Below are 24,679 nucleotides of genomic sequence, written 5' to 3' on the forward strand. Positions count from 1 at the left end.
GTCGAATGCCGCCCCGCGTATCGGTAAGTACCATTGGTTCTTTGGACTTTACTCTTACTAATTTTTTTAACTGACAACTTGTACAGTTTTTGATAAAATCACTATAGTCCTTTTTTAAATTTGGCCAATGATACTTAGCCGAATTTTATTATACGTTTTTGTGACGCCTTTGTGTCCACCAAAGGAGAGGAGTGGCATTCGGCAAGGATGCCCCTCGCAGTTCTAACTTAGGAACTAAAATTTGATTTAAACAGATAGTAATGCAGCAATTTTCTGATTCAAACGTGTTACATAAATTCTTTTGAATCCGAGGCCATAATATGCCGTCTAAGCTTTGTGTCTTGGCGATGCTTACAGATTTTAAGTCGAGCTCTCGTACTACTGAGAGCAAGGAACCAATTGCTTCGTATATCGTTTCCAATTTTGCACTGTTTGCGATGTTTTCCTTTATAGGGATAATTATTAATTTATGTTTCCCAATGTTAGTTACTTTGGCACGAGCTAAAGTCAAATCTTTTACATGTGGAATAAGTTTTGTTTGTTCTAGTAGTTTAGCACCAGTATCGCAAGGTGTGCCGTCTAAATCGGTAAATATTACAATATTGTCGTGCCTTAATTGTAGAGAGTCTCGTGAGACTCCTACATTTTTTGTTATCATATTTAAGTTATTGTTTGTTCTTGGTTGTGTCTGTGGAGAGTATAGTCGTTCGTAGTCACTAGAGTTTTCACTGTCTGTATTTTCGTCCTCTAGTGCTGGTGTTGCTAAACGTGACGTGTTGTCGAGGTCATCTGTGCCGTTAGCTGTCACGTCGGGGTCACTGTCCTCGTTATCCGTCATCGTGTCCTTAGTTTCAAAATGAACGGTACTATCGTCGGAATCGTATGTGTTTATAGGAAGTACTTTTTAGTTTCTATCGGATTTCGTGATAGAGCGTCAGCGTTAGCATTCGCAGTTCCTGGCTTATAAATGATTTTGAACGTATACTCAGCCAATTTCAGACTCCACTTAACTAATCTTGATGTCGGGTCTTTTACCGACTTTAGCCAAACTAGTGGTTTGTGATCAGTTATGAGGGTAAATTCTCGGCCGTACAAATATGGCCTAAAATAATTCGTAGCGAAAACTATTGCCAATAATTCTCTTTCAATAGTTGAATAATTCATTTCAGCTTTATTTAAAATTCGCGAGCAATAGGAGATGGGTAAATCCTTACCGACGGGGCCTTGACTCAACACGGCGCCGATTGCATAACCGGATGCGTCCGTTGTGACGTTAAAAGGCAAAGAGAAATTTGGATATTGTAAAATGGTTCTTTGCACAAGGCATCACGCAGTGAGCAAAATGCGTTTTCATGGGTGGATTCCCATCTGAATAAAGCCTCCTTTTTAAGTAAATCTGTTAGAGGTTTTGCTACTTTTGAAAAAGCTGGTATAAATCTTCTGTAATATCCAGCAAGACCTAAAAATTGGCGAATTGATTTAATATTGTTGGGACGCGGAAATTCTTTCACTGCTTTTAATTTTTTTGGATCAGGCTTTACGCCGTTTTCTCCTATAATATGGCCCAAATAAGCTACTTCTCGTCTGAGGAATTCGCATTTATCGGGCTGCAGTTTTAGATTTGCTATACGAAGACAATGCGCGAGTTTATTAAATTTCGCTTGATGCTCATTGAGTGATCTCGCGTAAAGAACCACGTCGTCCAAATATACAAACATTTCTTCGCCTTGTAAACCGGTCAAGACATGGTCCATTAACCTCTGAAAGGTTGCTGGAGCGTTTTTTAAACCAAATGGCATTCTATTAAATTCATAATGACCATGCGGGGTCGAGAAGGCTGTCTTGGCGCGGTCATCCGGATGCATTTCGATTTGATGAAATCCGGATTTCAGGTCAAAAGTAGAAAAATATTTTGCCGCGCCGAGTTGGTCAAGTATCTCCGTAATATTTGGTATAGGGTACGCATCTCCTACCGTTTTTTCGTTAAGATTCCTATAATCGATCACCATCCGCCACTTTGGGTTACCTTTTGAGTCCGACTTTTTCGGTACTATCCAAATGGGTGAATTATAAGGTGAAAGAGATGGTCTTATTATGCCATCGTTGAGCAACTCCGAGGTTTGTTTCTTTACTTCTTCCTTATGTATTGGCGGAAATCTATATTGTCTGGTGTGCACCGGAATGTCATCGGTAGTAATTATTCGATGTTGTAAAAGGTTGGTGCAACCAAGCGGTTCGCCAGGAAGATGAAAAATATCTGCGTTTTTGTCTAATAATTTGGAAACAGATTCTGCCTCTTCTGTATTTAGGTGATCAAGGCGAAGGAGTGCTCTAACAGAGTCTGGTCTGGAGAAGGTTGGAGTTTTAGGAGATTCTTGAATTTTACTTGTTTCAGTTGGATCAGCGCAAGGTGATTCGGATATATTATAAAGGGTGTGCAAGCATTCGTTTAAGTTATCAACTTCGGATGTGGATTTATAGGAATCACATGGTAAATTTGGAAGAGTTCCTATACTATATGCCAAGAGTTCCAATTTTGGAGTTTGTAGTGAAACAAATCTCGAAGTTGTATTGATGAGTCTGAAATAGGCTTTTCCATCTATGTTTTCTACCAGTGCTTCGCCGGCATAAATTCCCTTTGGAAGCTGTATTCGCGGAATATAACCATCTTTAACATCGGCGTTTATAACGTGGCAGAAAATTACCCTTGAAGTTCTAGGTGGTATGCTAACCTTGTCGCCGACCGTAAATGGAATTTTTTTATTCTTTACTATAAGCACTTCCTTGATATAGTCGACATTTGTCGGAATGGAACGAAGGAACTCGTTGCCTAATATTCCATCTGTAGAAATAGGGAAGTGATTGTCTATTACGTGAAATGTGGTCTTCTCTCCGAAAATAACGAGTTCGACAGTACCTAACGTTTTTTGTGTGTCGGTAGAGATACCAGTCAGTTGAACTATTCTTTTTGTGTTTAATTGTCTTTTTAGTTAAATTTTTTATTTTAATTAAGTTAATATCCGCGCCTGTGTCTATCATAAGTGTCACTGCTTCTCTCAACCGTGGAGAAGTCGCGGTGACACATGGAGCCGTCCAAATATTTTTTGTCTTATGTGTTTGATTTCGACGGACCCGCTTTCGGACTCGGACTCCGCGGACGCTGTTTCGGTGTTGGGGAACGACGAGCGTCGTCCGTCGTCCCCTTCACTCCGTTTCCCTGATTCCGTTTTTCTAATTGATATTTTAATTTTCGACAATCAAATATTATATGTCCTAAGTTTTTACAGTAAGAGCATTTCTTTGGACTTTTATATCCCGTCTTTGTTTGGGAGGTTGAACGGTTTGGGGAGGTCCGACCCGACTTATTTGAATTATCTTGTCTCTTTTTTATACATCTATTCTCCATGTGGCCTTGTCTTTGACAGTAGTCACATACCGCTTTTTTAAAACAGTCGCCTTCTTTATGACCAGGCCTTTGACAGTGCTCGCAAACTATGTTTTCTTTAATTTGTCGTATATTAGCAACACGATTTCTAGATGTAAGTGAGGCGTTTCTTTTCTCATCGTCTTTAATTTGCCTATCGATTTTTAAAACACTCATCAATGCTGCGCGAAAATCTGTAAGCTTCTCAAAACGTATCGCGGTACGATAATTGCTTGGTAACCCGCGAATGAAGGCGTCGAGGCCTTCTTCTTCGATTTTTCTTTCCACTCTCCTCTCAAGACGACCGACTTGTTTCGCTTCTTCTTCTATTATCGATTGTGTTAGTTCTCTAATCCGACTAAAATAATCTAGGACGTGTTCTTCCGGTCTTTTAAATTCTGTAGCTAGTTGCCCTCTAAAATAATTGGAACTGTGTGTTGGCGAGAACGCGTCTTTAAGTATTTCAATTAACTGTTCGACTCTTGTAAGTTTAAGACCTTCTACAACTATGTACGCGTGTCCGCTTAATTTAGATACGATCAAACTGGTTAATGATGTCTCTGTTTGGTCAGTATAGTCGGACGGAAGAGAATCCAAAGCCCTTCTGCAAGCTCTTATAAATTGCGAAACTGAAATATTATTACCGTCGAATTTCGGTACGGCTTCTGCTATTTCACGTAATTTTACGGATGTATTCACCGCTCGTGGTGCAGGTAAGGGTGAAGAGTTTTGAGTAACTCTCCTTAAAGATTCCAATTCGCGTCTTAAGTATTCGATTTCTGCTTGTTGGTCGTTATTAGTTTCTACCCTAGTTGAATTTAAATTTTGTCTTACGGATGGTTGTGGAGAATTTGGTCGTGATATATTAGGTGTTCGAGAGAGTGTAACGTATGGATCTACCGGCGTTTGTACCCCTTGGTAGCCACGAAACCCGCCAACGTCCGTACCTAAGGATCCCTGTAATTCGTTTTCCCTAAGTTCAAGCTGACGTGCCCTTAACTCTACTTCTTTTCTTTGAGATGTTAGTTCTTCTTGCTGTTTGCTTAAATCGATCTGCATCCTAAAAAGTTTCTCTTGATACTGTATTATTTCGTCCATTTTCTTATTTAACATAAACTCCTTTTCAATAATTCCTCCTTCGATACCCTCTAAATCTTCGAGGGATAATTGTGTGTCGGATCTGACGCGTCTTTGTTCAGATGCCATTTTTAAGTATAATTATTGTAAAGTTAAATTTAAAATTTATTAATGTTACTGTGAATTAAAATTATTTTGAAACGAAAAATTAATATCCGTATAATTTTAAATATATATATATATACTAATTTCTATCCAGTCGTTAGAAAAAAAAAAAAATTTGAAATGGCAAATACTCTTCTTTTTGGATATCTTAAGAGTTTAAATTTATTAATAGAATTTTAATATTTTTAATCTATCTAGAACTCACGGTTCTTAGTGTGAATTAATCAAGCAAATAAAGCAAAGCTCCTTGTTTTGGCGATCCCACCGCTGCCACCAGTTTTTACTTCCTGTGACGTCCCAGATGGGGTTGTCAAAAAGGAGTAAGAAACAATTTTCAATTTCCCTTTTTCCCGGTCAATCTTTTCCAGAATTTACTCGGTTAGGAAGAGTGCCCTGTTTTGAGTCAATCCGTGGAGCCGGACTTTACTCGGGATCTGGGCAAAAGGAACTTTTATCCCAAAATAAGTAAAATCTTTTACTTACCTTGGGGCTGCTGCTCAATAGGTGTTGAAAATGGTTGATAGATGTTGATTCCGTCAGTGATTTGGATTGACTTCCCTGATAATAATTGAGGATTTTTGCCAACAGGATTTTAATTCCAATTCACAATACACGATATTAGGTAAAAACAAAATATATTCTAAATAACAGTTGATATTAAAAATTTATACACTGAGTTTACACAACTTATGTTCGCAATATTAGAAAGAAAACGACGTGTCACAGAGCAAACGTAACTTAACGCAGTATATCAAAGATGCGAGAACGTAACCTTATATAATAGTTGTACAAAAATATTCAAGATTTATATCTTAAAAGAAGAGTTGATGTTTTATAAGTATAAGGTTTGTCGATAGACTAAAGAAAAAGGAAACTATAAAAAGAAGAAATTATATCGAGTAAGAACTATAAATGAGCAAGTAACTATTATAAATGAACCATAATGAGCAAGAAACTATAATAAAATGAACCATGCGCTTAAATCTTTTCCCACTTTTATACTTTCTCTCCTATATTTAAATATCGTAGTTAGCTACAGATCACGTGATCGCCGTGCGATCACGCGATCACGCAAACACGCGCTTTTCATTCTTGGATCACGTGATCAGCGTGTTCTCTTTTATTTTCTTATATTTGACTGAAATATATATATATGTGTAATATATGTTACAATGAAGGTTGAGAACACTTACGCGATCCGCGCGCGATCACGTTTTCTTCATGCTTGGATCACGTGATCGACGTGTTTACGACTACGTACGCAAAAGGAATAGATCACGTAATCGGCGTGTTTATTAATAGACAAAGAAAAGGGAATGGATCACGTGATCGGAGTGTTCTCTTTTAATTTCTTATATTAATCTTCAAATATATATATATATATTATTAAATATTATTACAATATATAAATATATAATAATAAATATAATTAAATAATTAAATTATTAATTATATTAAATTAAAATATAATATAATTTCATATAAATACATTATATATTATTATATAAAATATATATATATATATAAATATGTGTTACGATAAGAGTTGAGAACACTTACATATCGCGTAAAGTCGTCGTTAAGACGTTATACATGGTTGTTTACGAACGACTATTTCTAAACTCTTACTTTATTAAATTTTGTTTTTATACTATTATTAGCATATATATATAATACTAAATTATATATATATATATAGATATGTATGTGGGAAGGGAAATTAGATAAAGGGGCTATGAATTAAGATATGAATATTCGAGAACGATCATTGCTAAATATATCCGTATTTCAAGGAAAAACAAAGTTGTTTGTCAGTTAGGAAGGGATAGAAAAAATTTAAGAAGAAACGTTAAGATAGGAATATTGGGGAACTATCGTTGCTAAATATATACGCCTTTAGGAAGCAAACAGCTATTATTGTATCAGATTAATTTGTATTCACATTAAAACATTCTATTCAACTTTATATTGGAATCCTACATGTATATATATTAATAATATTTTATTATTAATATATTATTATTCTTTCTTAATATAAAACGATGGTCACTCATGGAAATGCCTATAAAGTTAACAAATCGGGTAAACGTCGTCACTAGGAAGTGACATGTACTTTTTTTCGACGCCTGAGAATTTTTTCGTATTTATCAAAATAATTTTCTAGCAAGCTTCCCGATCTATAAGTGCTTCAGAATATAGAAAAGTCTTTTGTATGCTCTTTTTAGCCTTTATTGCGAAAGATTTTCCAAGAATATTGGGGGTTCATAACACTGAATATAGTTTTCGCGAACGAAAAAAAGGGCCGATTTCTTTGTACACATTGTCACGAACTCTTCGGAACGATTAAAAATCATCGATTTCGATATGTTTGAGCATTTTTCGCGTAGAATTCGATGATTTTTCGCCGAAAAATGATCGTTGCGATTTTCGGAGTGAAATTTTTTCGAGTTTTAGCGTACTTTTTTTTGCTGCCTCAGAATTTTTTCGTATTTTATCGAAAAATTTTCTAGCAAGCTTCTAGATCTATAAATGCTCTCAGACTATAGAGTAGTCCTCTGTAAGCTCATTTCAGCTTTGTTTCGAAAGATTTTCAAGAATATTGCGGTTCATAACACTGAATATAGTTTTCGCGAACGAAAAAAGGGCAGATTTCTTTGTACACATTGTCACGAACTCTTCGGAAAGATGAAAAATCATCGATTTTCAACATGTTTTTAGCATTTTTCGCGTAGAATTCGATGTTTTTTCGCCGAAAATGATCGTTGCGATTTTGGGAGTGAAATTTTTTCGAGTTTTAGGTACTTTTTTTTCGCCGCCTGAGAATTTTTTCGTATTTTATCGAAATAATTTTCTAGCAAGCTTCCCGATCTATAAGTTCTCTCAGACTATAGAATAGTCTTTTGTATGCTCTTTTCAGCCTTTATTTCGAAAGATTTTCCAAGAATATTGCGGTTCATAACACTGAATATAGTTTTCGCGAAGGAAAAAAAGGGCCGATTTCTTTGTACACATTGTCACGAACTCTTCGGAAAGATGAAAAATCATCGATTTTCGACATGTTTTGAGCATTTTTCGCGTAGAATTCGATGTTTTTTCGCCGAAAAATGATCGTTGCGATTTTGGAGGGAAATTTTTTCGAGTTTTAGGGTACTTTTTTTTCGCTGCCTGAGAATTTTTTCGTATTTTATCGAAAAAATTTTCTAGCAAGCTTCCCGATCTATAAGTGCTCTCAGACTATAGAATAGTCTTTTGTATGCTTTTTTCAGCCTTTATTTCGAAAGATTTTCCAAGAATATTGCGGTTCATAACACTGAATATAGTTTTCGCGAACGAAAAAAATGGCCGATTTCTTTGAACACATTGTCACGAACTCTTCGAAAAGATGAAAATCATCGATTTTCGACATGTTTTGAGCATTTTTCGCGTAGAATTCGATGTTTTTTCGCCGAAAAATGATCGTTTCAACTTTGGGAGTAAGTTTTTTTCGAGTTTTAGGGTACTTTTTTTCGCTGCCTGAGAATTTTTTCGTATTTTATCGAAAAAATGTTCTAGCAAGCTTCCCAAACTATAGGTGCTCTCAGACTATAGAATAGTCTTCTGTATGCTCTTTTCAGCCTTTATTTTCAAAGATTTTCCAAGAATATTGCGGTTCATAACACTGAATATAGTTTTCGCGAACGAAAAAAAGGGCCGATTTCTTTGTACACATTGTCATGAACTCTTCGGAAAGATGAAAAATCATCGATTTTCGACATGTTTTGAGCATTTTTTGCGTAGAATTCGATGTATTTTCGCCGAAAAATGATCGTTGCGATTTTCGGAGTGAAATTTTTTCGAGTTTTAGGGTACTTTTTTTTCGCTGCCTGAGAATTTTTTCGTATTTTATCGAAATAATTTTCTAGTGTTACGTCCTAGTGAGGACGTTTACCCGATTTGTTAACTTTATAGGCATTTCCATGAGTGACCATCGTTTTAATTAAGAAAGAATAATAATATATTAGTAATAAAATATTATTAATATATACATGTAGGATTCTAATATAAAGTTGAATAGAATGTTTTAATGTGAATACAAATTAATCTGATACAATAATAGCTGTTTGCTTCCTAAAGGCGTATATATTTAGCAACGATAGTTCCCCAATATTCCTATCTTAACGTTTCTTCTTAAATTTTTTCTATCCCTTCCTAACTGACAAACAACTTTGTTTTTCCTTGAAATACGGATATATTTAGCAATGATCGTTCTCGAATATTCATATCTTAATTCATAGCCCCTTTATCTAATTTCCCTTCCCACATACATATCTATATATATATATATATATATATATATATATATATATATTAGTATATATATGCTAATAATAGTATAAAAACAAAATTTAATAAAGTAAGAGTTTAGAAATAGTCGTTCGTAAACAACCATGTATAACGTCTTAACGACGACTTTACGCGATATGTAAGTGTTCTCAACTCTTATCGTAACACATATATATATATATATATATTTTATATAATAATATATAATGTATTTATATGAAATTATATTATATTTTAATTTAATATAATTAATAATTTAATTATTTAATTATATTTATATTATTATATTATATTTATATATTGTAATAATATTTAATAATATATATATATATATTTGAAGATTAATATAAGAAATTAAAAGAGAACACTCCGATCACGTGATCCATTCCCTTTTCTTTGTCTATTAATAAACACGCCGATTACGTGATCTATTCCTTTTGCGTACGTAGTCGTAAACACGTCGATCACGTGATCCAAGCATGAAGAAAACGTGATCGCGCGCGGATCGCGTAAGTGTTCTCAACCTTCATTGTAACATATATAACACATATATATATTTCAGTCAAATATAAGAAAATAAAGAGAACACGCTGATCACTTGATCCAAGAATGAAAAGCGCGTGTTTGCGTGATCGTGTGATCGCACGGCGATCACGTGATCTGTAGCTAACTACGATATTTAAATATAGGAGAGAAAGTATAAAAGTGGGAAAAGATTTAAGCGCATGGTTCATTTTATTATAGTTTCTTGCTCATTATGGTTCATTTATAATAGTTACTTGCTCATTTATAGTTCTTACTCGATATAATTTCTTCTTTTTATAGTTTCTTTTTCTTTAGTCTATCGACAAACCTTATACTTATAAAACATCAACTCTTCTTTTAAGATATAAATCTTGAATATTTTTGTACAACTATTATATAAGGTTACGTTCTCGCATCTTTGATATACTGCGTTAAGTTACGTTTGCTCTGTGACACGTCGTTTTCTTTCTAATATTGCGAACATAAGTTGTGTAAACTCAGTGTATAATTTTTAATATCAACTGTTATTTAGAATATATTTTGTTTTTACCTAATATCGTGTATTGTGAATTGGAATTAAAATCCTGTTGGCAAAAATCCTCAATTATTATCAGGGAAGTCAATCCAAATCACTGACGGAATCAACATCTATCAACCATTTTCAACACCTATTGAGCAGCAGCCCCAAGGTAAGTAAAAGATTTTACTTATTTTGGGATAAAAGTTCCTTTTGCCCAGATCCCGAGTAAAGTCCGGCTCCACGGATTGACTCAAAACAGGGCACTCTTCCTAACCGAGTAAATTCTGGAAAAGATTGACCGGGAAAAAGGGAAATTGAAAATTGTTTCTTACTCCTTTTTGACAACCCCATCTGGGACGTCACAGGAAGTAAAAACTGGTGGCAGCGGTGGGATCGCCAAAACAAGGAGCTTTGCTTTATTTGCTTGATTAATTCACACTAAGAACCGTGAGTTCTAGATAGATTAAAAATATTAAAATTCTATTAATAAATTTAAACTCTTAAGATATCCAAAAAGAAGAGTATTTGCCATTTCAAATTTTTTTTTTTTTCTAACGACTGGATAGAAATTAGTATATATATATATATTAAAATTATACGGATATTAATTTTTCGTTTCAAAATAATTTTAATTCACAGTAACATTAATAAATTTTAAATTTAACTTTACAATAATTATACTTAAAAATGGCATCTGAACAAAGACGCGTCAGATCCGACACACAATTATCCCTCGAAGATTTAGAGGGTATCGAAGGAGGAATTATTGAAAAGGAGTTTATGTTAAATAAGAAAATGGACGAAATAATACAGTATCAAGAGAAACTTTTTAGGATGCAGATCGATTTAAGCAAACAGCAAGAAGAACTAACATCTCAAAGAAAAGAAGTAGAGTTAAGGGCACGTCAGCTTGAACTTAGGGAAAACGAATTACAGGGATCCTTAGGTACGGACGTTGGCGGGTTTCGTGGCTACCAAGGGGTACAAACGCCGGTAGATCCATACGTTACACTCTCTCGAACACCTAATATATCACGACCAAATTCTCCACAACCATCCGTAAGACAAAATTTAAATTCAACTAGGGTAGAAACTAATAACGACCAACAAGCAGAAATCGAATACTTAAGACGCGAATTGGAATCTTTAAGGAGAGTTACTCAAAACTCTTCACCCTTACCTGCACCACGAGCGGTGAATACATCCGTAAAATTACGTGAAATAGCAGAAGCCGTACCGAAATTCGACGGTAATAATATTTCAGTTTCGCAATTTATAAGAGCTTGCAGAAGGGCTTTGGATTCTCTTCCGTCCGACTATACTGACCAAACAGAGACATCATTAACCAGTTTGATCGTATCTAAATTAAGCGGACACGCGTACATAGTTGTAGAAGGTCTTAAACTTACAAGAGTCGAACAGTTAATTGAAATACTTAAAGACGCGTTCTCGCCAACACACAGTTCCAATTATTTTAGAGGGCAACTAGCTACAGAATTTAAAAGACCGGAAGAACACGTCCTAGATTATTTTAGTCGGATTAGAGAACTAACACAATCGATAATAGAAGAAGAAGCGAAACAAGTCGGTCGTCTTGAGAGGAGAGTGGAAAGAAAAATCGAAGAAGAAGGCCTCGACGCCTTCATTCGCGGGTTACCAAGCAATTATCGTACCGCGATACGTTTTGAGAAGCTTACAGATTTTCGCGCAGCATTGATGAGTGTTTTAAAAATCGATAGGCAAATTAAAGACGATGAGAAAAGAAACGCCTCACTTACATCTAGAAATCGTGTTGCTAATATACGACAAATTAAAGAAAACATAGTTTGCGAGCACTGTCAAAGGCCTGGTCATAAAGAAGGCGACTGTTTTAAAAAAGCGGTATGTGACTACTGTCAAAGACAAGGCCACATGGAGAATAGATGTATAAAAAAGAGACAAGATAATTCAAATAAGTCGGGTCGGACCTCCCCAAACCGTTCAACCTCCCAAACAAAGACGGGATATAAAAGTCCAAAGAAATGCTCTTACTGTAAAAACTTAGGACATATAATATTTGATTGTCGAAAATTAAAATATCAATTAGAAAAACGGAATCAGGGAAACGGAGTGAAGGGGACGACGGACGACGCTCGTCGTTCCCCAACACCGAAACAGCGTCCGCGGAGTCCGAGTCCGAAAGCGGGTCCGTCGAAATCAAACACATAAGACAAAATAATATTTGGACGGCTCCATGTGTCACCGCGACTTCTCCACGGTTGAGAGAAGCAGTGACACTTATGATAGACACAGGCGCGGATATTAACTTAATTAAAATAAAAAATTTAACTAAAAAGACAATTACAAACACAAAAAGAATAGTTCAACTGACTGGTATCTCTCCCGACACACAAAAAACGTTAGGTACTGTCGAACTCGTTATTTTCGGAGAGAAGACCACATTTCACGTAATAGACAATCACTTCCCTATTTCTACAGATGGAATATTAGGCAACGAGTTCCTTCGTTCCATTCCGACAAATGTCGACTATATCAAGGAAGTGCTTATAGTAAAGAATAAAAAAATTCCATTTACGGTCGGCGACAAGGTTAGCATACCACCTAGAACTTCAAGGGTAATTTTCTGCCACGTTATAAACGCCGATGTTAAAGATGGTTATATTCCGCGAATACAGCTTCCAAAGGGAATTTATGCCGGCGAAGCACTGGTAGAAAACATAGATGGAAAAGCCTATTTCAGACTCATCAATACAACTTCGAGATTTGTTTCACTACAAACTCCAAAATTGGAACTCTTGGCATATAGTATAGGAACTCTTCCAAATTTACCATGTGATTCCTATAAATCCACATCCGAAGTTGATAACTTAAACGAATGCTTGCACACCCTTTATAATATATCCGAATCACCTTGCGCTGATCCAACTGAAACAAGTAAAATTCAAGAATCTCCTAAAACTCCAACCTTCTCCAGACCAGACTCTGTTAGAGCACTCCTTCGCCTTGATCACCTAAATACAGAAGAGGCAGAATCTGTTTCCAAATTATTAGACAAAAACGCAGATATTTTTCATCTTCCTGGCGAACCGCTTGGTTGCACCAACCTTTTACAACATCGAATAATTACTACCGATGACATTCCGGTGCACACCAGACAATATAGATTTCCGCCAATACATAAGGAAGAAGTAAAGAAACAAACCTCGGAGTTGCTCAACGATGGCATAATAAGACCATCTCTTTCACCTTATAATTCACCCATTTGGATAGTACCGAAAAAGTCGGACTCAAAAGGTAACCCAAAGTGGCGGATGGTGATCGATTATAGGAATCTTAACGAAAAAACGGTAGGAGATGCGTACCCTATACCAAATATTACGGAGATACTTGACCAACTCGGCGCGGCAAAATATTTTTCTACTTTTGACCTGAAATCCGGATTTCATCAAATCGAAATGCATCCGGATGACCGCGCCAAGACAGCCTTCTCGACCCCGCATGGTCATTATGAATTTAATAGAATGCCATTTGGTTTAAAAAACGCTCCAGCAACCTTTCAGAGGTTAATGGACCATGTCTTGACCGGTTTACAAGGCGAAGAAATGTTTGTATATTTGGACGACGTGGTTCTTTACGCGAGATCACTCAATGAGCATCAAGCGAAATTTAATAAACTCGCGCATTGTCTTCGTATAGCAAATCTAAAACTGCAGCCCGATAAATGCGAATTCCTCAGACGAGAAGTAGCTTATTTGGGCCATATTATAGGAGAAAACGGCGTAAAGCCTGATCCAAAAAAATTAAAAGCAGTGAAAGAATTTCCGCGTCCCAACAATATTAAATCAATTCGCCAATTTTTAGGTCTTGCTGGATATTACAGAAGATTTATACCAGCTTTTTCAAAAGTAGCAAAACCTCTAACAGATTTACTTAAAAAGGAGGCTTTATTCAGATGGGAATCCACCCATGAAAACGCATTTTGCTCACTGCGTGATGCCTTGTGCAAAGAACCATTTTACAATATCCAAATTTCTCTTTGCCTTTTAACGTCACAACGGACGCATCCGGTTATGCAATCGGCGCCGTGTTGAGTCAAGGCCCCGTCGGTAAGGATTTACCCATCTCCTATTGCTCGCGAATTTTAAATAAAGCTGAAATGAATTATTCAACTATTGAAAGAGAATTATTGGCAATAGTTTTCGCTACGAATTATTTTAGGCCATATTTGTACGGCCGAGAATTTACCCTCATAACTGATCACAAACCACTAGTTTGGCTAAAGTCGGTAAAAGACCCGACATCAAGATTAGTTAAGTGGAGTCTGAAATTGGCTGAGTATACGTTCAAAATCATTTATAAGCCAGGAACTGCGAATGCTAACGCTGACGCTCTATCACGAAATCCGATAGAAACTAAAAAAGTACTTCCTATAAACACATACGATTCCGACGATAGTACCGTTCATTTTGAAACTAAGGACACGATGACGGATAACGAGGACAGTGACCCCGACGTGACAGCTAACGGCACAGATGACCTCGACAACACGTCACGTTTAGCAACACCAACACTAGAGGACGAAAATACAGACAGTGAAAACTCTAGTGACTACGAACGACTATACTCTCCACAGACACAACCAAGAACAAACAATAACTTAAATATGATAACAAAAAATGTAGGAGTCTCACGAGACTCTCTACAATTAAGGCACGACAATATTGTAATATTTACCGATTTAGACGGCACACCTTGCGATACTGGTGCTAAACTACTAGAACAAACAAAACTTATTCCACATGTAAAAGATTTGACTTTAGCTCGTGCCAAAGTAACTAACATTGGGAAACATAAATTAATAATTATCCCTATAAAGGAAAACATCGCAAACAGTGCAAAATTGGAAACGATATACGAAGCAATTGGTTCCTTGCTCTCAGTAGTACGAGAGCTCGACTTAAAATCTGTAAGCATCGCCAAGACACAAAGCTTAGACGGCATATTATGGCCTCGGATTCAAAAGAATTTATGTAACACGTTTGAATCAGAAAATTGCTGCATTACTATCTGTTTAAATCAAATTTTAGTTCCTAAGTTAGAACTGCGAGAGGGCATCCTTGCCGAATGCCACTCCTCGCCTATTGGTGGACACAAAGGCGTCACAAAAACGTATAATAAAATTCGGCATAAGTATCATTGGCCAAATTTAAAAAAGGACATAAGTGATTTTATCAAAAACTGTACAAGTTGTCAGTTAAAAAAATTAGTAAGAGTAAAGTCCAAAGAACCAATGGTACTTACCGATACGCCGGGAGCGGCATTCGACAAAATAGCTATGGACATAGTCGGACCACTCCCTGAAACGAAATCAGGAAATAGATATATTCTTACTATACAAGACGCACTCACTAAATATTTCATTGCCATACCATTACAAACAACTACGTCCATAGATATTGCCGAAGGATTAGTCCATAATGTTTGCAATGTTTTCGGGGCACCACGATCCATATTGACTGACCAGGGAACAAACTTTACTAGTTCGCTTTTAAAGGCAATAGCTAAACAGTATAATTTGAAACAAATAAAAACTACGGCGTTCCATCCTCAGTCGAATGGATCACTAGAAAGATCTCACATTGTTCTAGTGGAATATTTAAAACATTATATAAATAAAAAGAGCGAGTGGGATAAATGGTTAACACACGCCATGTTTGCATACAACACCAGTACGCACGAGGGAACTAGATTTACCCCTCACGAACTAGTTTTTGCAAAACAAGCAAACATACCTTCCGCAGACATACATACAAATGTAGCATTAGACAGCACATACCTAGAGTATTATTTAGATCTAGTTAATAAAATTAAAACATCTCAGACTGTTGCAAGACGAAATTTGGTAGGAGCTAAGATCAAATCAAAAATATATTACGATCGAAATGCTCGAGGTCAGAATCTTTCGGTTGGTCAAAACATTTACCTTTTAAAACAACCAACCACTAAACTTGGTAACCAATACTCTGGCCCCTACCAAATTTTAGAAGTGCTTCCGAGAAATAATGTAAGAATTAGTTATAAGAATGGAAGCAGAATCGTCCACAAAGATAAAGTTAAAATTTGTAAAAAATAAGCATTCTCTTTCCAAACGTAAATTAATAACGTTTGTGCATATTTTCGATAACGACAGTCAAATCCATCGTGATAATAAAAAAAATGGTAGATAAAATGTACATCAAGGCCGTTCCTAAGCTAAAGGAAGAAGAGAAGAGGATTGCTGAACAGATCGTAGCTCCTAAAAAAGGAATTCTCGCTGCTGACGAATCTACGACCACGAACGGTAAACGCCTAAAGGACATCATTATAGAGAACAATGAGGATAACCGTAGAACATACAGACAATTACATTTTTACTGCGGCAAAGGACGTCATTGGACAACATATCTCCGGTGTGATTCTGTTCCATGAGACTCTATATCAGAAGGCTAATAACGGTACGCTATTCTTAGAGCTTTTGAAACAACGTAACATCATTCCTGGAATCAAGGTTGATAAGGGTGTCGTGCTACTCTTTGCTACAAACGATGAATGTACGACTCAGGGATTAGACGACCTCCAATGGTAGAAATTGAGATTTTGGACATTGAATGCAGAAGAAACTTTCGTCAAGAGATGGTGGACTGAATGTACCTTTTCAAGTTATTAAACATTAACTGGAAACGTAAAACCAGCTAAATCTGAAGGAACTGATGATGGATTTAATGGTGAACCAGCTTTTTGTGGAAAATCCATTGTTCATGTAGCTAACCAAATGATGTCTAATAAGTTTAACAAACCACAATCTTCTGTGACACTGGTCGAAGAAGAAATAAATCTAAATAAAGGAAGTAAATCTTTACCAGCTACACTGTTGGGTTCACCGATAACCACTCCAGATAGTTCACCTCCAAGCACTTGCGTCCAGTACAGAAGGATAGCTGTCATTTCGCCAAGTGGAGATGCGTTCTTAAAATTACAAAGCATACGCCTAAAAAGAACTTGCCATTTTTTTTAGAAAACGCAAATGTTTTCGCTCGTTACGTTTCAATTTGTCAGAGCGAAAGAATCGTACCGATTGTCGAGCCCGAAATCCTTCCTGATGGCATTCAAGTTCACCGAGGCCTCTTCTTCGGATTGTCCACCGCTCAAGAAGGTAACAGGAACGATCAAGTAACAGCTGGACAGGAAGAACTTATCAAGAGGACTAAGGCCAACGGCGAATCGGCACTTGGCCAGTACGCGGGAAGTTTCACAGATGCTGCCGGCGATGTGCACTTTTCGTAGCAAATCACGCATATTAAAAAAAAAAAAAAAAAAATTTTTGCAAGTAGTATTTATTATAATTGCTATACTATTTCATTGTGAATCATATTGCCATATATTTTCGTTTGAAATTTTCTATTGATAATATAGAACAATAATATTTGAGTTTTTCGTTTATTATTGTATGATTCTATAATTATACTTTATTACATAAGTTCTAGCATATACTTATAATCGACTAATACTACATCAGTTCATTTTGCTTTTGTTAATTTTTATAAATATTCTTATATATATATATGTGTGCGTGTGACATGTTTTATCTCACATAATATTCATATTGTATTAGATTATTACATAAATATAATATTGATTAATAATATATATATAAGAAATGCGTCTATCAGCAATTCAAAGAATTACTTGGATTAATAAATCGAGAAGTTCGTACTAATTTATAAATATACTTGACATATTTGTTGAGATGTGTACATTTCCATTTTAAGATTAATGTATGTGCTGTAGCGAACGAGTATGTGTTGATGTACTACTCTTCGTGGGAGGGACACACACATATAAGTCTCCCCACTTTAGTACACGTAAGATAGTATAAGGGACAGCGACTAGCTATATAGTGCTCCCTCTGAAAGAAGAACTAGATAGTTAAAGGAAGAAGATATAGCACGTGGCACTGTAGAATATGTAATAGATATAAAGCGTAAATTTATATTAAACTTTTACCACTCATATAAAAAGATATTTTTCCTCATTATTTTAACATGGTAGCAGAGCGTGGTTATATGCGGTGGTAAAGGTAAGTATATTCAAGAAGTTAGTTATTCTGAATAATATTGTGAAAGCGTTTAAGAATATAAACGCAAAGAGAATCGAATCAACATGGCGGACGAAAGAGAATCCGAAAACCAAGGATTTCTATTACAAGTATTTGATGGGACTCATTACGAAAAATGGAAGTATAAATTAAAATTATTCTTGGAACTGAAAGAATGCAATGAAGTTATCGAACTTAATGAAAGGCCACCAACGATCACAGAAGCCGTATGGAAGAAAAAGAAATAAAAGCAAAAATTATATTGTGAACAGTGTAACAAATACTCAACTAGAATTAATTATTTGTGAAAGAAGTGCTAAAGAGATGATTGATAAATTAGATGAAAACTTCTTAATAAAAAGTAGTGCAATTAAATTATTATGTAAGAGAAAACTACTTGATTTGAAAATGGATGAAAATGAGAATCCAACAAATTTTTATAACAATTTTGAGAAACTAGTAAACGAACTTAAAAATGCTGGAGAAAAGATAACAAACGAAGATAAGTTGAATTATTTTTTGTTAACACTACCGGAAAGCTGGTCGCATATAGTTGATATTGTGGATGCGTTACCAGAAAGAGAAAAAACAGTGGAATTTGTTAAATCGAAATTAGAATTAGAATTTAGGAAAAGACAAAGTGAGAATCAAAATCCTAGAAGCAGTTACGAAAATTCAAACGTATTCAAAGCTGAAAAAGGAAAAGATAGAACGTGCTATAGATGCGGAAAGCAAGGTCATTTCCAATATCAGTGTACGTATCAGTACAGTGATAGAAATTCGTGGAGAGGTACACGAAGAGGACAGCAAACGCGGGGAAATGTACGATGGCAAATATGAACAACAACGAAACGGCAATTTTCAAAACAGAGGCAGAGGCAACCGAGGACGAGGTAATCAACAACGACAAGATCGCTTTGAACCCAAGGTCTTTACATCATTAGCAGAGGTTAGCGATAATAACAGCATTAAGGTAAACATTTGCGAAAATAAGCTAGAATGGATTTTAGATAGTGGATGTTCCGACCATATAATAAATAGTGATAAATACTTCGTAAAATCAAAAACTTTAGAAAACCCGATTAATGTAAAAGTAGGAGATGGTCGTACACTTAAAGCAACTATTGTAGGCGATGTTAGAGCTAAATTTGTAACAAATTTTAATGAAACTGAAATCAAATTAACAAATGTATTCTTTGTCAAAGAAATGGATAGGAATTTAATGAGTTTCGGAAAAGTCGCCGAAAATGCGAAAATTATATCGTCAGGAAATACTTCAAAAATTTATAGTAGAGAAAATGAGTTAATAGGAGTTGCAATCAAAGAAAATAATTTATATAAAATAAATACTAGGTTCACAAGAAGCCAAAATTACGTAACTGAAAGTATAGCTAATGGTATGACATTGAAAGAGAAATACCATAGAATGCTCGGACATGTAAATTTTAATTATTTGAATACTTTAAGTAAAAATAACTTAGTCGTAGGTTTGCCAAATAACTTAGAAAAGGAATTTTTGAAATGTGGTACCTGTATACAAAACAAAATGACAAATACTAAATTCAAAAATGAAAGGCACAGATCAAAAGACATAGGTGAAATAATTCACGCGGATGTAAATGGACCACATAAAACTATAGGGTTTAGGGGTGAAAAATATTTCCTAGTTTTAATCGATGATTATAGTAAAGTAGCAAAAATTTATGTTATGAAAGGAAAAAATGAAGTTTATGACTGTATTGTAAGCTACGTAAATCTAGTTGAAAATTTAACCGGAAAAAGAATAAAAAAATTAAGGTGTGATAACGGTAGAGAATTTTTAAATAAAGATATGTATAACTTTGCAAAAGAAAAAGGATTCTATATTGAACCATGTCCTTCGTATGTTCATGAACTGAACGGAACAGCCGAGAGATATAATAGGTCAATAATGGAAACGGCGAGATGTTTATTAGCAGACGCGAAAATTCATACTAGATTTTGGCCAGAAGTAGTTCAAGCAGCAGCTTATCTGAAAAATAGAACGTTAGCTAATACCATAGAAAAGAAGACTCCGTATGAAATTATGATGGGAGAAAAGCCAAATATTAAAAACCTCACATTATACGGTAGTAGAGTTTTTGTTCGAGTTCCAGAAATTAAAAGAAAAAATAAATGGGATAGGAAAGCAGATATTGGAGTAATAGTTGGTTATGATGTCGTAGGTTATAGAGTTTTAGTAAACAATAGAGTTTTTGTAGCTAAGCATGTAGAAATAATTGATCAAAATGTAAAATTAGTAGGGTTAAATGGTATGGATGACTCTAACTTTCTTCTACTCCATCTCTCGAGGTGAGTAGGGAATGTAAAACTGAACCAAAAAATGAACATGAAACTGAATTAGAAGAGGAACTTGAAAATGAAAGAAACGGAAATGAAATCTTAGAACCGAGCACTAAAAATGAAAATTTGAACATAATAAGGAGGTCTGAAAGAAAGAAAAGTCCAATAAAAAGATATGGAGATCCGATAACTAATTGTATCTATGTAAACTTTGTAAGTGCTGATAGTCCCGAGAACTATCATGAAGCAATAAATAATATGAAAGCGAAAATGGCAAGAAGCCATGGACAAAGAAATTGATTGTTTAAATAAAAATGCAACATGGAAGTTAGTCGAAAAACCGAAAGACAAAAAAGCACTTGATTTAAAGTGGGTCTATACAAAGAAAGGAGACAATAAATATAAGGCGAGAATTGTAGTAAAAGGATTTCAGCAAAAAGAGATAATTGATGATATTTATTCACCAGTTGCGAGGACACAAACATTAAAAATTTTACTAAATTATTGTGTACAAAATAATTTTCAAATTGATCAAATGGACGTAGAATCAGCGTTCCTTAATGGAAAAGTAAAATCAGACGTCTATGTGAAACAACCTCAAGGTTATGATGATGATTCAGGAAGAGTATGTAAATTAGACAAGGCTTTGTACGGACTACGCGAAAGTCCACGCGCATGGTATGAATGTTTAAATAATTATTTAAGCGAATTAGGTTTCGAGAAAAATAAAATTGATTATTGTTTATATTTTATGAAAGTCAAAAGTGAAAAGGTTTATTTAATTATTTTTGTTGATGATTTATTATTAGCAAGTAAGGATAGAAAGTTAATTGAATATATCAAAAGAAAATTAACTGAAAAATTTCGAATGAAAGATATGGGACGAGTTAAAACGTACTTAGGTATGAATATTAATTATGATTGTAGTAAAAATTACATGACTTTAGATCAAAAGGACTATATTGAGTCTTTAGCGAGAAAATATAACCTAGAAAATGCGAAACTGTATGCTACTCCAATGGAACAAAACTTAAAATGTGAACCTGCTTTAACAGCATCAAATGATATAAAATATAGAAACTTAATTGGTGCACTGCTATATATAAGCTCAAGTACTAGACCAGATATATGCTATTCAGTAAATTACTTAAGTAGATTTCAAAATTGTTGCGACCAAGTCATAATAAATATGCACTAAGAATATTAAAGTATCTATACTATACGAAAGAATTAAAATTGGTTTATAAGAAAAATAAATGCTAATACTTTAGAATGTTGTGTTGATGCCGATTGGGCAGGAGACATAGTTGACAGAAAATCAACAACGGGATATGTAATTAAAATGTATGGAAACACTATTTATTGGAAATCAAAAAAGCAGAATATTGTAACAAAGTCGTCTACCGAAGCTGAGTATGTTGCGTTATCAGCATGTGTGAGTGAATTAAAATTAAGTAAAGATTTGCTAAAGATATTTGAAATAGATATTAAGAATCCAATTAAAATTTATGAGGATAATGCAGGTGCGATTATTATTAGTAAATATGGAAATCTAACAAAAAATTCAAAATATATTGAAACACACTATCATTTCGTAAATGAAAATTATTTAGAAGGTATAATTGATGTAATTAAAATTGATACAGATAAAAATCCTGCTGATATTTTCACTAAAGCATTAGGACGAATTAAATTTGAAAAATTTAGAAAAGAATTACAATTAGAATAGGACTAAGTAATTGAGAATTATAAAATCTATGGCAATATAAATGTAAGGAGGCGTGTTGAGATGTGTACATTTCCATTGTAAGATTAAATGTATGTGCTGTAGCGAACGAGCATGTGTTGATGTACTACTCTTCGTGGGAGGGACACACACATAAGTCTCCCCACTTTAGTACATGTAAGATTAGTATATAAGGGACAGCGACTAGCTATATAGTGCTCCCTCTGAAAGAAGAACTAGATAGTTAAAGAAGAAGATATAGCACGTGGCACTGTAGAATATGTAATAGATATAAAGTGTAAATTTATATTAAACTTTTACCACTCATATAAAAAGATATTTTTCCTCATTATTTTAACAATATTACAATTAACAATTATTAACTAATTTATTGATGTCGAAACATAGGAATGTTTATTTTTATATATTTTTTTTTCTTCTTCTCGTCAAAAACGTTTTCGAATAACCGAAAAGATAGAACTTTATACATAAGAAAAATTTAGATAAATTAAAAAAAAAAAATATTTCTTTACACTGGAATTAATTAGCCAAAAATTATGGGAATAAACGGAAATGTTTTCCGACAATTAACAAAAACAAAATTCCCTGCTTCTCTCTAAGGGGGGAGGTGTCACGTCCTAGTGACGACGTTTACCGATTTGTTAACTTTATAGGCATTTCCATGAGTAACCATCGTTTTAATATTAAGAAAGAATAATAATATATTAGTAATAAATATTATTAATATATATACATGTAGGATTCCAATATAAAGTTGAATAGAATGGTTTTTAATGTGAATACAATTAATCTGATACAATAATAGCTGTTTGCTTCCTAAAGGCGTATATATTAGCAACGATAGTTCCCTAATATTCCTATCTTAACGTTTTCTTCTTAATTTTTTCTTTCCCTTCCTAACTGACAAACAACTTTGTGTTTTCCTTGAAATACGGATATATTTAGCAATGATCGTTCTCGAATATTCATATCTTAATTCATAGGCCCCTTTATCTAATTTCCCTCCCACAGACATATCTATATATATATATATTATATAATTAAGTATTATATATAATGCTAATAATAGTATAAAAACAAAATTAATAAAGTAAGAGTTTAGAAATAGTCGTTCGTAAACAACCATGTTATAACGTCTTAACGACGACTTTACGCGATATGTAAGTGTTTCTCAACTCTTATCGTAACACATATTTATATATATTATATATATATATATATATAGATATAATTTTATATAATAATATATATAATGTATTTATATGAATTTATATTATTTTATTTTAATATAATTAATAATTTAATTATTAATTATATTTATATTATTATATAATATTTATATATGTAATCATATTTAATAATATATATATATATATATATTTTGAGATTAATATAAGAAATTAAAAAGAACACTCGCGATCACGTGATCCATTCCCTTTTCTTTGTCTATTATAAACACGCCGATTACGTGATCTATTCCTTTTGCGTACGTAGTCGTAAACACGTCGATCACGTGATCCAAGCATGAAGAAAACGGATCGCAGCGCGCGATCGCGGAAGTGTTCTCAACCTTCATTGTAACATATATTACACATAATATATATTCAGTCAAATATAAGAAAATAAAAGAGAACACGCTGATCACGTGATCCAAGAATGAAAAGCGCGTGTTTGCGTGATCGCGTGATCGCACGGCGATCACGTGATCTGTAGCTAACTACGATATTTAAATATAGGAGAGAAAGTATAAAAGTTGGAAAGGATTTAAGCGCATGGTTCATTTTTATAGTTTCTTGCTCATTCTGGTTTTTATAATAGTTACTTGCTCATTTATAGTTCTTACGCGATAAAGTTCTCTTGTTTATAGTTTCTTTTTCTTTAGTCTATCGACAACCTTATACTTATAAAACATCAACTCTTCTTTTAAAATATAAATCTTGAATATTTTTGTACAACTATTATATAAGGGTACGTTCTCGCATCTTTGATAACTGCGTTAAGTTACGTTTGCTCTGTGACACGTCGTTTCTTTCTAAATTGCGAACATAAGTTGTGTAACCAGTGTATAATTTTAATATCAACTGTTATTTAGAATAGATTTTGTTTTTACCTATATCGTGTATTGTGAATTGGAATTAAAATCCTGTTGGCAAAAATCCTCAATTATGATCAGGGAAGTCAATCCAAATCACTGACGGAATCAACATCATCAATAATTTTCCAACACCTATGGGACAGCCCCAAGGTAAGTAAAAAGATTTACTTATTTTGGGATAAAAGTTCTTTTTGCCGAGATCCCGAGTAAAGTCCGGCTCCACGGATTGACTCAAAACAGGGCACTCTTCCTAAACCGAGTAAATTCTGGAAAAGATTGACCGGGAAAAAGGAAATTGAAAATTGTTTTCTTACTCCTTTTGACAACCCCATCTGGGACGTCACAGT

The 24,679-nt window shown here is 34.3% G+C and overlaps 2 protein-coding genes and 1 pseudogene across 2 annotated transcripts; 2 read left to right on the forward strand and 1 right to left on the reverse strand.

The window, feature by feature from the left end:
* Positions 1 to 1,229: 1,229 nt before the first annotated feature.
* LOC122520501 lies at positions 1,230 to 4,630 on the reverse strand. The gene is made up of 2 exons (XM_043640558.1): positions 3,133 to 4,630; positions 1,230 to 2,959 (listed from the first exon to the last, which is right to left on the reverse strand). The coding sequence occupies exons 1-2, from the start codon at positions 4,628 to 4,630 to the stop codon at positions 1,230 to 1,232; spliced, it is 3,228 nt and encodes a 1,075-aa protein (XP_043496493.1).
* Positions 4,631 to 10,721: 6,091 nt separating this feature from the next.
* On the forward strand, positions 10,722 to 14,125 carry LOC122520502. The gene is made up of 2 exons (XM_043640559.1): positions 10,722 to 11,958; positions 12,135 to 14,125. Exons 1-2 carry the CDS (start codon positions 10,722 to 10,724, stop codon positions 14,123 to 14,125), a joined length of 3,228 nt encoding a protein of 1,075 aa, XP_043496494.1.
* Positions 14,126 to 16,190: 2,065 nt separating this feature from the next.
* Positions 16,191 to 16,913, forward strand: LOC122520509 (annotated as a pseudogene).
* The last annotated feature ends 7,766 nt before the right edge of the window (positions 16,914 to 24,679 follow it).

Source organism: Polistes fuscatus, unplaced genomic scaffold, assembly GCF_010416935.1.
Source record: "Polistes fuscatus isolate 324 unplaced genomic scaffold, CU_Pfus_HIC Scaffold38, whole genome shotgun sequence".
Classification (NCBI taxonomy): Eukaryota; Metazoa; Arthropoda; class Insecta; order Hymenoptera; family Vespidae; genus Polistes; species Polistes fuscatus.